The sequence below is a fragment of the Erithacus rubecula genome (assembly GCF_903797595.1).
Source record: "Erithacus rubecula genome assembly, chromosome: 3".
NCBI classification, from domain to species: Eukaryota; Metazoa; Chordata; class Aves; order Passeriformes; family Muscicapidae; genus Erithacus; species Erithacus rubecula.
The window spans coordinates 88,049,615-88,063,224 of NC_136689.1; the positions used below are offsets into that span (position 1 = coordinate 88,049,615).

General features: G+C 34.3%; 1 protein-coding gene across 1 annotated transcript in view; it reads left to right on the plus strand.

Annotated features, from left to right (window-relative positions):
• GABBR2 (gamma-aminobutyric acid type B receptor subunit 2) overlaps window positions 1-13,610 on the plus strand; it is a 446,541-nt gene that overhangs the window by 299,047 nt on the left and 133,884 nt on the right. Inside the window, exon 12 of the mRNA XM_079301095.1 lies at window positions 4,693-4,800. Coding sequence (XP_079157221.1) covers window positions 4,693-4,800 — 108 coding nt within the window. The remainder of the gene's footprint in view (window positions 1-4,692; window positions 4,801-13,610) is intronic.

The window sequence follows — 13,610 nt, forward strand, 5'->3', positions numbered from 1 at the left end:
AATTGTTTTACTAACTGAAGGAGCTCTTAAAGAACCAAGCAATTTCACTATCCCATTCAAATAGCTGTTATTTAAAACAAAAAAAAAGTCACCTAAAGAAGTGATAATAAGTTTGAAACATTTAACACAATGCATGAAGGTCCTTTGTGCTGATACTTGGGTTTCTTTGGTCATCCCTCTGAGTCTTTAATCAAACTTTCTTTTTAGGCTTGAGATTGGCAAACTGGATTAACACAGCATTAGCAAAGATGCAACATGAAAAAACAGCATTGTGTATTCAGTACAGGTTATATTTCTTCTTTTCAATTTAAAAAAGCAGTAAAATGCATCACTTTTTTGATCAACTGCATTTAAAATTGCTGTTAACATTTTCATGGACTCGAGACTTTCCCACAAACTTGCCAGATTGTAACTGTGTGGTTTTCTGAATGCATAGGCAGGGGTGGTCAAACAACAAAAAATAATGGAACTTCTTGAAAAATGAAAGTTTTAATTTTTCATTAATTCAGTTCCTTTTCCAATATAACCTTATGATTTTATTTAGAATTGTAATTATATTAAAATAAAATATTTATTTCAAATAATATTGGTGTTTATCTGAAAGTTAGCAGCACCTAAAATGTTAGATTATTTTTAAAGTTTCATTTTTAGAATATATAAACAGAGATTTTTACTTCTTTATTCAGAATATTTCTGGCACTTTCACTACTTATTAACTTCCCCTTACTAACTCATTGTTCACAATTAGATGGCTTCTTTTATTAATTATGAGGGGTAATATCAGGTAACTTTTATGTCTGTTACACAGACTTATAATTAGTAACCACTTCACCATTCCCATAACGAGATGATGGGAGAGGCTCAGATAGATTTGTGTGAAAATGTCAAATAGCAGCAAATGTAGACTAGCCAGCTAAAGCTCAAGATTGAAAGGAAATAGGATTGAATTTAAAGTAATTTTACATGAGATTCTTTACCTATCTGTGCTTATTATGGGGCAGAAGAATTGTCTTCCTTTAAAAAATAAAAGGTGTTTAGCACCCTTTGGATAGGTTAAAAGCAGAGAGGTTTTACTGTCAAAGGAAAATAAAAGGTGATGCTCCTACAAGATGTAAGGAACATCTTGTTCATAGATGCAGTGACTGTCTAGCTGAAACTTACAATATTTGTCTCAAGTTTAATATTTGACAAAAGTAGTGTGCTTTTTTAAATAACAGTCATATTTGTTTCAAGTCTGGAACCTCATCAGAAAGATCTTTTTCTTTGTGGAGATATTTTCAGCATTTACTGTTGGTCAGCTGTGCATTATCCACTAGGTAAATGTTTTCCAGGTTTTTTTAATTATTCCATGCACCTCTAAGAACTTCTGTCAAGTAATTTATAAAAAGCAAAAATTCTTACATGGTGTTTTCAAAAATAGATCCTAAGCCAAAATACTGTAGTGCCTAAAAACAAAACAGACATAGGAAACTCCATTTTACTATTTGTATAGGAATACTTGTTGTATACCAAATTATATCATTTCGTTTGACACTTGCATGTTGCCTTGAATTATAGAAAACAAAATATTTGTAGGACATATTCAAAGAGTCAACATATCTCATTCAAAAAATAAAAAGGAAGTAAGATGTATAAGCAGAAAATTGAAAGTATGCCCTAAAATACTTGAAGGCATCAAGAATTTTGTAATGATTTAACCAGTTAAGAAACAGGAACAGGTATTTGAATGCAAGTTCTTGTCTGCTAAAGAGAATTTTTCCTGCTTGTTTGGTGGGTACTGAGAGAAGGGTGGTTGTCTTTAGCTTCTGGTGAAACACATTGTTAGAAAATTCCAACATGACAGAATTACTGATCAATTCTGTAGCATCATGGTCATGCTCTTCAATTACTGATATTTTTATCATGTTCTTTCAAATGAGTAGGATATGGAGGTATAATACATTTAAGAATATAAATTAGCAGATATAAGTATTTCAGACTTTTGCTGTTTTCTAAATTTTTCATTTTGCCAGCTGCATTAATGAATTATAGCAGATAAATCTGAGGTCATTTTCTTCAAAATTAAAAATTTATTTTCATCTGAAACTTACCATTTCCTTCTTAGCAGCAATGATCTCATTTTGACAAAATCTTGGTATATTTAATCTAGAATGTTTCTGATACAGACAGTAATTATGTTATTCTAATATGCATGCTCCCAATCATGAATACATACATTTTTTTTAATCAAACATGCCAGAAATAACATTTTTCTGAATATTAAGTTAGAAACATATTATGAGCATAATTGAATTTATTAGTATTCCCAAGAGACAATTACTGTTTCAGTGAGAACAAAACAGTCTTATTAGAGACACAAAAATGCCATGTATCTGTTTGCCAAATATACCACTAAGCTGTACACAAAAGAGATGAATACTTATTAATAACAGCAAAAGGATTGAAAGCTAAATATGGTTATTGATGTGAAGTCAAAAAAAACCATAACTGACTAGTATGAACATGATGATATGAAATGTATTTTTTAAATACCTCAGAGTTGATCTAACTGTGGTTTTACTAAAGCATAATGCAGGATAGTGGTTAATCAGCAAAGAATTGGAAAATATTGAAGCTAAAAATAATGCTTTGCTGGCCTAAATTTCTTTTTTTTTTTTTTTTTTTTTTTTTTTTTTTTTTTTTTTTTTTTTTTTTTTTTTTGGTAGATTGGTTGTTTAGGGGTTTCTTTTTCAATATCACATTCAAGAACATCACAAAGCAGCAAAACTGCAATCACAATTGTTTTACTGGTTTTGTTAATAGCAAGATTAACCAGCAAGGAATCAACTCTACATTCAGGGTCATTATCAACAATGTGGCAGATAAACCACAACATTAGATGCCGCTAAATAATTAATATATACATGCAAATATCTAAACAGTCTTCTGTACAAAATCATAGCATTTTCTAATGTTTAGGCTCATGGTGCTGTGTGTACTTTTCATAGAATCCTAGAATGGCTTGGGTCAGAATGTGACTTAAATATTATTTAGTTCTAATTCCATGGCCATAGGCAAGGATGTCACCCACTAGACCAGGATGGTCAAAGCCAAATCCAACCTTGAACACTTCCAGAGATGGTACAGCCACAACTTTGGGCAACCTGTTCTAGTGCATCACAACTCTAATAGTGAAGAACCACTTTTCTCTTACTAATTCACTATTTTGGACCATACGTGTCTTATTTATTTATTTTAATGAACTGCAGTAATTTTATTGCTTTATCAATAGTATTTGAATGAGTATATTTTTTTTTCCTTTCCCTGCCTTTATACCTAGTCACTAAACACTATCAAAAATGAGAATTTGATTTCCACAGAAAATTTTGTGTAAAAAGATCATGTTTTGAATACAAAAATGGAAATTCTGAAAAAATTTGAAAGGACAAAAATGGCATGTATTTTGATATTAAACATTTAGATTATTCCTAAGGTTTGTCTTAGATATCAAGTTTTGAATCTTACTAGATTCTCATCAATATGCATGTCCTGAAATTAGAAATTAAAAATTCCAAACTCTCCAGAAGTTAGACACAAAACTAGGTTGGTTTCTAATGAAAATCATTGCCTTTAGGTTCTCTAAAGACTGTTTCCCAAATGCTTTTTTAAAACATCCTAGTTTCTGTAAATCAGATTGGTTTTTTGTATCACAAAACAGCTCTGCTGGCCAAGCATGCATGGTCAGCATGGCCAAAAGAAGGCCGGCTTTCTCTTTTTCAATATTTCCTTTCCCTGTATTTAGCCATTGTCTATTCCTCAGTTTTTTCATCTGCAAGGTTGAGTAGTTTGTTTTTTCACTTCTTTGTTCAATTTTGTGCAGTCTCCCTTTTCATTCTCCCTTTTTCATGGAGTCTCTAGGAGGGGGTTGAGATTATCCCTCCTTGTGGTTTTTCAGGATCTCAGATTCAGTTATTGGCTTCAAGCTCCATGCTTGTGCCTCTCTCATGGACTTCTACCTGCTATTCTCTGTAGTTTTTGATCCATCTTTGGGAAGAAAATGGTCTGATCAGGGGGGAAAAAAAGCTTTCAAACAGCCAAACCTGCTTGGTAGTGAAAACAAACTTCCAAGGAAATAGAGAGGGCCGTGTAGAGTTTACTGCAGCTGTGAAGGTCACTGTCCTAGCTCAAACCAAGTCTGAATTTAAAATCTCTTGTTCTTATCTTTCCAGAATGCTCAGGTTTTTTCATTGAGTGATGTGTATCTCCCATAGTACAATCCTTTTTTATTTAGTCTGAATTACATCTCTATTTCTCTGTTAATTTCTGTTCGAAATGTTGCCATTAATATTAGCTCCCTGAGTGGTTTTTATAGTCTGTCTCTTGAGTTTTTCAATTGGTTCTTTCTCTATCTGCAAAGAACACAATAAAAGTTAAAAAAAAATAAATGAGAAAAAGCAGACTATTCTAAGATAATTATGATCTATGGGTTTATATATTAAAGAGATAGTTAATTCAGCATCCAGATTTGTTTTAGTTAGGGAAGGAATGGACAGATGAGTAAAAAAAACAAGTCACCAATTAATGAGAAACTACTAAATACCAAGTTTTGTCATGTTCTTCAGATTTTTTTTTTCTCAGGATCTTGACAAAAAGTTGTCTGAAATAATGATGTCTAAGTAACTTTGTCTTTTATTAATGTATACACATTTTTAGGTCCGAACATGGATTCTTACAGTGGGATACACAACTGCATTTGGAGCAATGTTTGCAAAAACGTGGAGAGTCCATGCAATTTTCAAAAACGTAAAAATGAAGAAAAAGGTGAGAGGAAATAGACTCTTTTCTTGTTGTCCTGTTAATACAATTTTTTTATTGTTTCCATACCTTTCTTAGATGTCCATAGCCATGCTGACTGTTCATGTGTCACGTCCAAAGATCCTGAATAGTTTGATATCGGGGCTTTTTGGTTTCTTGTTTAGTCTCTGAGAGTTGGAGTCAAGCATCAGCCCTCCAGTCTTTATAATAAGAGATGGACAGTGGAGTTGAATGTAAATTGTCAAAATGAATTTTAATCTCTGCTCCCTCTCAGTATGTTTCTTCAGCATCCAGAGTTCTCCTTCTGGTAAATTCATTTTATAAAATGTTTTCTGATTATGTCTGTTGGAGACATGGGTATTACCTGTGGATTTCTCACAGGTTGGTAGGAGGAGGCAAAAGAAAGTCCTGCTTACAGCTTCCTATTTCTAATTATCATTGAAATTGCATAAATTTACTCTGACTGATCAGAATTGAACCACAATAGTTGTCATTTTTTTATACAGCACATTTTCTGTAAAGGATTAGGCTCAGCTTAGGAGCAGCACAGCTCTTCATGATATTTTTCCCATTAAATTTCTTTTCATACATGAAGCACTTTTTGTTTTTTATTTAAAAATTGGGAAAACACTGAACAGAAAACATTTTGGTAACATTAATGGTAAAAGCATTAAGAGAAATGTGCATGAAAAAGAAAAACAATTTAATATTTTTATAGAGAGGGCAGAAGTGCCAAGTGCAGTTCCTATGTGCTTCTGAATAGTTTTATTCTAATAACCAATAAAGAGTTATATATAACCAAATTAAGTAGAATAATGTTGTAAGACCTTGTCAGATTCCTTTGTTTTCCCCTGTGTGTGGTCATAAAAGAACTGTGTTTTTATATTTTTTGTTAGCACTGTATTATTTTTCCACAGCTGCAATGTGTAGGGAATCTGTCACAATGGAATACATCATTCCCTTGGAAGAAATGGACTTTAGATAGAGAGGGAGAGAGTTAACTCCATTTCTAAGAGGATTTATGTCTCAGGTTATTAAGGAATTGCATGCTGTGTCTGGAACAGGATCTATTACTCTGGGACCACAACAACACAACCAGCTAGTACTTCCCCCTCCTATTCAGTCATGTCAGGTTTGCTCTATTTCATTATCATTCATTGTAAAAAATAATGATGAGTAAATACAAAATATCTTAAAACTAACTAAAATTAGAAAAAATATCTATACCAAAACCAGGATACTCTGGGTGGAGTGAAATGGAAACCCCTCCTTTTTGCACATGTGCAAAGAGCCCACTCTGACATATAAGTTTATAGTATAATAGTTTTTTTATATATTTTTTTGGTTTTTTCCTTTTTTTTTCAAGAATCTTACACATGCTATATTAATTTTTTTTACAAGGATGAGCCAGGATTTTACTTTTCTGAGAAATGAAATTTTACAATGAAAATATGTTTTCACTTATATTAGTACAAATATTTTTTAAATTAGTGAAGTTACACAAGACACTACAGTCTGACACATAAAAACATTTACTTCATAAACTTTATTATCCTCAGAATTTTATAAATTCTCCAATACCTGCTGTTTCACATAGGAGTGAACAGGTAATGTCACTGAGCTTCTGATTCCTTTTTTTTTAAACATTACATTTTACATCTGCAAGTGGCTGCTTCAATATTAAATTACACTGTCTCTTAACTAAGCATAATCCTCCAATTCTTTATTGCCCCTTTTCTTCAAGGGGTTCATCACCAACTGCAAATTGCAATTAGTTATGTAGAGCTGGATGTTAAAAATTATTTAAGACCAGTTAAAAAGACACTAACCAGTATAAGGGAGATAAACTTTCAGACATCTGGAGGATGAGCTGCTTTACTCTGAGTGGTACGGGAGACATCAAGGCTATTTGGCATCTTCTTCAATATTCTGGAATTAAGTCAATAACACATTTTGTTCTATAAACTTTAAAGAATTCTTTTTTTAGATATCTCACTCCAAATCATAAGTATGAATCATAAAGTACAACAGTTTTCTTTATGTAAAACAAATCAACTATCCATGATAAGTGTTTACTAGTCATTTATTTTCTGTCTTCGATTTGCCAGGATAGATAAAAGTGTTTTTAGGAGCTGACTGAAAAACATGGCATTCTTTACTTATGTCTTGCAAGAATGACATTTCCATTTTCTGCAGATGTAATTTACAGCCAAAGTATTTTCTTTATATAGATGCACAGAAAATAGAAATTTTTGCAAACAATATCTAAACTGACAAATGCACCAAGGCAGTGCCACATGAAAACAGCACATTAATGTTTTCTGAATTAATTGTGCCATGACAGAGTAGACTGGCATTGCAATCAGAGAAGTGCAAAGTTCCAAAATTATATGAGTACTATGGATCCTATTAATTTGTGATCACTTCAGTTACTACCTGTATATGACAGTAAAATCAGTAGGACCTTGAGCCATGCCACCTTTGCCTTTGTCATCCTCCATATTTTCATCAGGAAAACATTTGCCAACAGTGAAATTTCTTCACAGAATGAAAGAATCTCTGTGTGGCTTTTGAAAATACTGGTTAATTCATTTCCTGAAAGTAGGTGTTAAGTAAGGGAGAGAATTTGATGGGTAAATCTGTAAATCTCATCAGATAGGGCAAGCTTACTTCTGTACATTTATTGTACACTTGGGTGTACAATGTGGCTTTTTGAAGAGATTAGTGCATATCTGTCTCAGTGAGAGAAAATGTACAGAATTTCAAATGATAATAATAATGCACTTCATATTACTGCAGTGGAAAGTGGAACTTAATGAGTTAGACTGTCTTGAATTAGTTGAAGATTCTCGTTAAATGCTGTTTATAAAGCTTTCAAAAGTCTTTTTTATTTTCACCCTTTTATATATTCACCCCTGTATTACTGGAAATTAATAAACAATAAAATTCAGAATACACTCATTCTGTTATCAGAATACTAAGGACAAATTGCACAAAATTCCCAGAGCTCTGTCACCATCTTTGATCTTGCTAGGGCTCAAAGGAAGCAAATTAAAAATGCATTAGTTTTAGCTGGAAACAGAGGGGTGCAAGGGGATCAATTTTTGTCAAATGGAAATGACAGAATCAGTAGGGGGAAATAAATTATTTTTGAGTTTTGAAGAGGTTAGCAGAGATAATGGAAAGCAGAATAGAATTATTATTAAAAATACCCATAACAGTTATAATTGAGGTGCAATTCTGATTTTCATACGTCTCCTTCCTGTTGTTTTGGGCTGCAGAATGTCTGCTGCTCAGAGAGAGGTGGAAACTGGTTTTTTGTTTCCCTTGGCAGCAGGAGGGCTGGCAGAGGATAAGAAGAGGAGAATATCAGTGGCAGGAGAGCATGTGGTGTCCTGGGGAAGCTTTAGCTAGCTGAACCATTTACAGAAGCCAGTGCTCCTGGTAAATTTAGAAGTATGAGAAGGTGTCTGTTTTGATGGGATCTGCACTATCTTGGGTATTTGGGGGTGTTGAAGCAGTCCTGCACAGTGACTGCTCCTGCACAGCCCCTGCATGTCAAATAAAGCCCATACACTTCTGATAAATACCAGAATAGTAAGAAATTCAAAGCAGTGGGATTTAAAGCCTCCATAAATATTATAAATTCTGCTCCTACAAAGACAAGTGTTTGGCCATTTGTAGATGGCTACAGTAAAGCAGAAGATGATCTAGGTCACAGTGTTGCCATGTTGCATTTGTTGTATTTGAAAGTGCAATACATTTCAGTTGATGCTGCCATGATAAACTAATCTTACCCATAACAGAGTACAATCTGGCTTTGTCTATTTGGACTTAATTCTTCAACTGTGGCATCAGAGAAGGGATGTTTTTATCTTCTGTTTTCACTGAAAATATTACCATTTTACTCAGTTATTGCTACCACTGTAGACTTCTGGTGGCATATGTCTTCATGTTGACAAAGTTGCTACAAGATAAATACAGAATATAATGACAAAGGGGATGTACAGCAGTCTCTTATCTTGAGGCTTGTGCTGCTATAACTTTGCCAACATTATTCTTCTCCTTCATGATAATTCATAAGGTTTTCTCTGTATTACCAAGATCACAGGGTAAGAAAGCTACAACCAATCACAACAGACACAAATGACTTATCAGGCTAACCTGACTTAGCTGTGCCTCTCAGACTGCCATCTGGCAAACTCATTGTCATTCATTTGTTCTACTAGGTCCTTATAAGACTACTGAAGAGAGCTGAGGTCTTCATGGCTTACAAAGATGGGTAGGAGATTTTGCAAATTATGTTTTTGACAGTAGGGTGGGGAAGGGAGACTGGCAGTGCAAGGGAACTTCAGGGCCAAGAGACTGGGACCAGGAAAGAGATCGAAGAGGAGTAACTAGGTTTGCTGCTAATGCCTCCAAGACAGAAGCCTCTCCAGATTTAAAAAAAAAAAAAAAAAAAAAAAAAAAAAAAAAAAAAAAGAAAAGAAAAAAAGCACAAAGAAAAAAACCAACAATTTGGGATTATATACTAGGAAAAGATATTGAAGAGGGAGACTGAATTTGAATTAAAATTCCCTTGGAAACTAAATTTCAAGGACAGTAAAGGCAGGAAGGTCTCTAAGAAATGATCAAGAAGGGTGGCTATGATGGAATGCAGAGCCTGAGTAAGGTATTTAAGTGGCAAACTGTAATTGAAGACTGGGTCTGGTTTTAAATGAGATTAAGATTCAAAGGCAGAATGGGAGGCCTGAAAATTAGGGATGTAGTCTAGGAAAGGAAAGCAGAAATGAGAACGGAGAAAGAGACAAGAAAAAACTTGGGATTAGAACCAGCCAAAATGATTGCGCAAGAAGTGTGGGCAAAGCACAAAATCTGAACACAGGATTTTGGAATTTTACTGTTCTTTTTTCCACTGCTATGTATCTATAAAACCTACAGGCAAAATATGTGCCTTGTCTTCCTGTTATGCAGTTGTACAGATTCTGATAGCTACTAGTGACTCTTTTAGCTCAAGCTGATGATGTGTGCAAAGATGTAAAGGCTCCTCTTGCTGATGTGTGCAGCTCTTTCTATAATTGAATCCTCTTTCCATTTTCTTTATGAAGAATGGGCTCATGAAAATGTTAAAAGTTTTATGTTGTGGCTAAAAAGTCAATAATTGAAAAGCTACAGCTTGCTAGGATCTCTACAATGTACACTTATTCCCCTATGCAGATTATTAGGACACCAGTGAAGCCTTAGCTTCCTACAGGATGCCAGTCATGAAATAAAGGTAGTCAGTCTGCTCTGGGCATGGAATGGGAATGTGCAGTAAAAGACACAGTTTTATGTTAAGATCTCTTTCACTTAAACTAGAAAATATGCATAATGAAAAAATGTAGGAGTTTTGAGAAAGGTGGTCTCATGTTTAAGACGGTTGAATGCCAAATGAAAAATAACTACTTTCCAGAATTATTTGTTTTGCTGTAGAAATCTCTCTGGGCATATTTTTCAGAAATTATTCTTTTGTTTCTTTGTTTCTGAGAAGCAGATCTATTACCTGAGTGAAGCAACGCAGGAATTCTCAGACATTTTAGCTCATTGCCTTCACACAAATCTGGCCACCTCACCTCCATAACTCATACATTTAATGGTTCAAAAACGGGTGTATAGAAAACTAGAGGGGTAAGAAGCCATCCAGGCTCTCTCTGGGGACCAGGGCACATGGGCTACTGAGAGCAGTGCCCAGTCCTCATCCCCAGGTCAGGGTGGGCAGCAGCTGGCTGTGTGCTCCTCCCCTACAGGTGCCAGCTGCAGGGAGGCTGCCAGGTCCTGTCATTGCAGTATCCCTGGAGGGGGGAGCAGAGAGAGGAAAGCAGCTGGAGGATACACAGTTATGAGTTCATGTGCTGCTGCCTTCTCAACTTGTGTCTATTGTTTGCTATCCCCATCCCTCACTCCAAAACCTCTGTGAGGAAGTTTATAGCATGAGAGTCATCTCTAGCCATGAACTTTTCTGTAAGTTTTTCAAGCCACTTATAGATTTGGAATTTAGTACAATCTATATTTTTCCTCCCCAAAGCCCTGAAGAGGTTTAAAAAAAGTTACCCATTATCTTAATCTTTTAAAAATAGATGAAGCAAAGTTCTCCAGATTACGTTGACAGAGGGTTTAGGTCAGAATATCACAGGCCGCATCTCATTTATTCATTTAAATCCTATGTAGACATAGTTCTGAATTAGCATAAATGCAGTTTGTATTATCTAATCAGTTTTTTCTGTAAATTCTGTTATAAAATATATTTCCAGGTCAGTTTTCAGTCTGTTTATATTTTTTTCAGGATATTTTATAAAAATCTCGCTAGATCTTTTTATGTGTATAGCAAAAATTATATGATGGATTTCCCCTAGGATACACTTGTATTCTACTGAACATATATGAGAGATCATAAGTCTGGAGAAGAGATGTGTCAAGATCCAAAAATTTGCTTTGGGTAACCATACCAACAGTACAACAATCTATTAAGGACCATCTGCTGAAAATGAACCAGCATATGGATACCTAAAGAAATATTCAGTGTTATTGTTCAGTCTTTGAGAGTAAGAAAGAAGACTGTTTGAAATTTGTTTATGTTTAGGATTTTTTTTTCATTATGAATATTTACCACTGGACAAGTAATCTCTGACACTTACAAGGCAGTGTAAATTATTCAGGTATAGCTTATGCTTTATTAATACATAGATACAGTACTTCCTAAAGTGATATAAGTGGAAACTAAATTATTTTGATTTTTTTTTTCCCCAAATAGCTACAATTATAAATTTTATGTCCAAAGCTTTAAAAATAGTCAGTATAATCTTAGAATCCAAAGCCAGATGAAAAATAAGTATCTTAGTTTTCATAAGAGCTGATCAGTCAAAATGCCAACTGAGGAATAACAGGAATCACATTTCTAAAATTTACATTCATATAAATATGGAATTTGAAGCTAAATCTCAAGCTCATGTCACAGAAAGAAGCTGCGTTAATGAACTGTACATCTAGGAGAAAAATCTGCTTTTGAAGTAATTTATGTATGGAAATTTCTGCATGGTACAGTTTGACAAGGGTAAACCTCAGTAGTGACAAAAACAAGGAAAACTCAATGTGAAATGTAAGTGCTCATAAATGGTGCTACAACCATAATTTCTATGTATTATGAGACTATTGGATGACAGGGAAATAAAGAACATGTTGCTATACAGTATGAAGCAATTTATTCCTGAATAGCTTGAAATTGGATTGTAAATGTAATCAAGTGCATTGATGTTCCCAGCTATTTGGTAATGATGAAGTATGCTTTTCTAGAGAATTTTTCATTAAGGAAAATATTAAAGTCTAGGTATTTTAGTGTTATATCAAATAAAATCACAATATTTCTTCTTGAGCATTCAAATACTTGGTGCACCTTTTTTTTTTCCCTGAAGATTTTTCTTTCAACACCAAAGATGAGAATTCACACCTCTCATAGAAAGTTCTTTACTTTTATGGCCCAAGTGCATTTTTTCTCAGAGGTGAATTTGACCTCTGTGTTGGAGAGATATGCAGGTTTCTCAAGGTAGCACATCTTGCTTTGTTGGTTGTGAGCAGATGTTAACACAATGTTGAGGCTCTTTCTAAGACTGTTTTCCAGAACACCAGCAAGAGTAGTTGATTCTAATGTTGTCAAGATGGATTTCTTAGTGCAATTTATAGACTAGCATTGTTTTATTTTTGTCCTTTCAAAAGAGTTTTGTGAAAAATAGTCATTTTATATCACTCTGTGTGCTCTTTATGGTGGGATTAGCAGTGTTAATAAAACAGTCACTTCTCCAATTCTCTAGTGCATTGTAGTCATAACTGAGGCTCAGACTTTCAAAACAAGGGTTTTTATAATTTTTTTTTTGACATATCACTTAATCTCTCTCTATCCCTAACCTCTGAAAAGTTTCTGTCTTCTGCTTCCCCTAGGGAGTATCACCACTAGGACATTCCCACTTTTTTTATATTTGAGTTGGAAAAGAGGAAAGGTGTCTTCTAATTGAGAGCTTCTCCTGGCAGCAGGGCATAGAATCAACACATCCACATTTTTAATAGCATTATTGGGAGAGGGAGTCTGCCCAATGATGCAATTATCCTAAGTAGGAGTCACCAAAGAAACCTGTTTTAGAAATATGTGCTTTATCAAGCTAGTGGCTGTAGCTATTTAATTCTGAAAGCCAAGTGCTTTTTGAGCATATCCAATTGTCCATCATTGTCAGGAGTACCACACACTCCCCTATCCTGAAAGGTAGTCACCAACTTCTTGGATTACAGGTATCACAGTTAATCCTCACAGGAAACAGAAATGTTGGTGGGTTTTTTAAAACTTACAAGTAGATATACAAATCTTCCATCATATCAGTCAAAATGCCTCTAAGACAATGAAAGTTAGCTTTTTACTCCCGGTGACTTACTACTGGTCAAAATCCTTAATACTACAACATATTTTTTCAAATGTTAGCATTCACCCAATTGAAACTAATGTAATTGCAGCTTGAGGCATTGCCAATACTAATCATACAATCTATTATAGGAAGTACTCATAATAGCTGTTGAAAAAAACATTGTGGAGTTATTGGGAACAATGCATAATGTGTTTTCAATGGTCCTTTTTTCTCATTCCATTACACAATAGAAATTAAGAATGTATTACATTATAGTTCTCTAAAATATTAATGGCTTTAATAACTCTCAGATAGAATCTCCCTCAGCCCACATAGGGTAAAGTTCACCCATCCACCACTGACTTTGCATCCCCAGCCTCCTGGCACCAT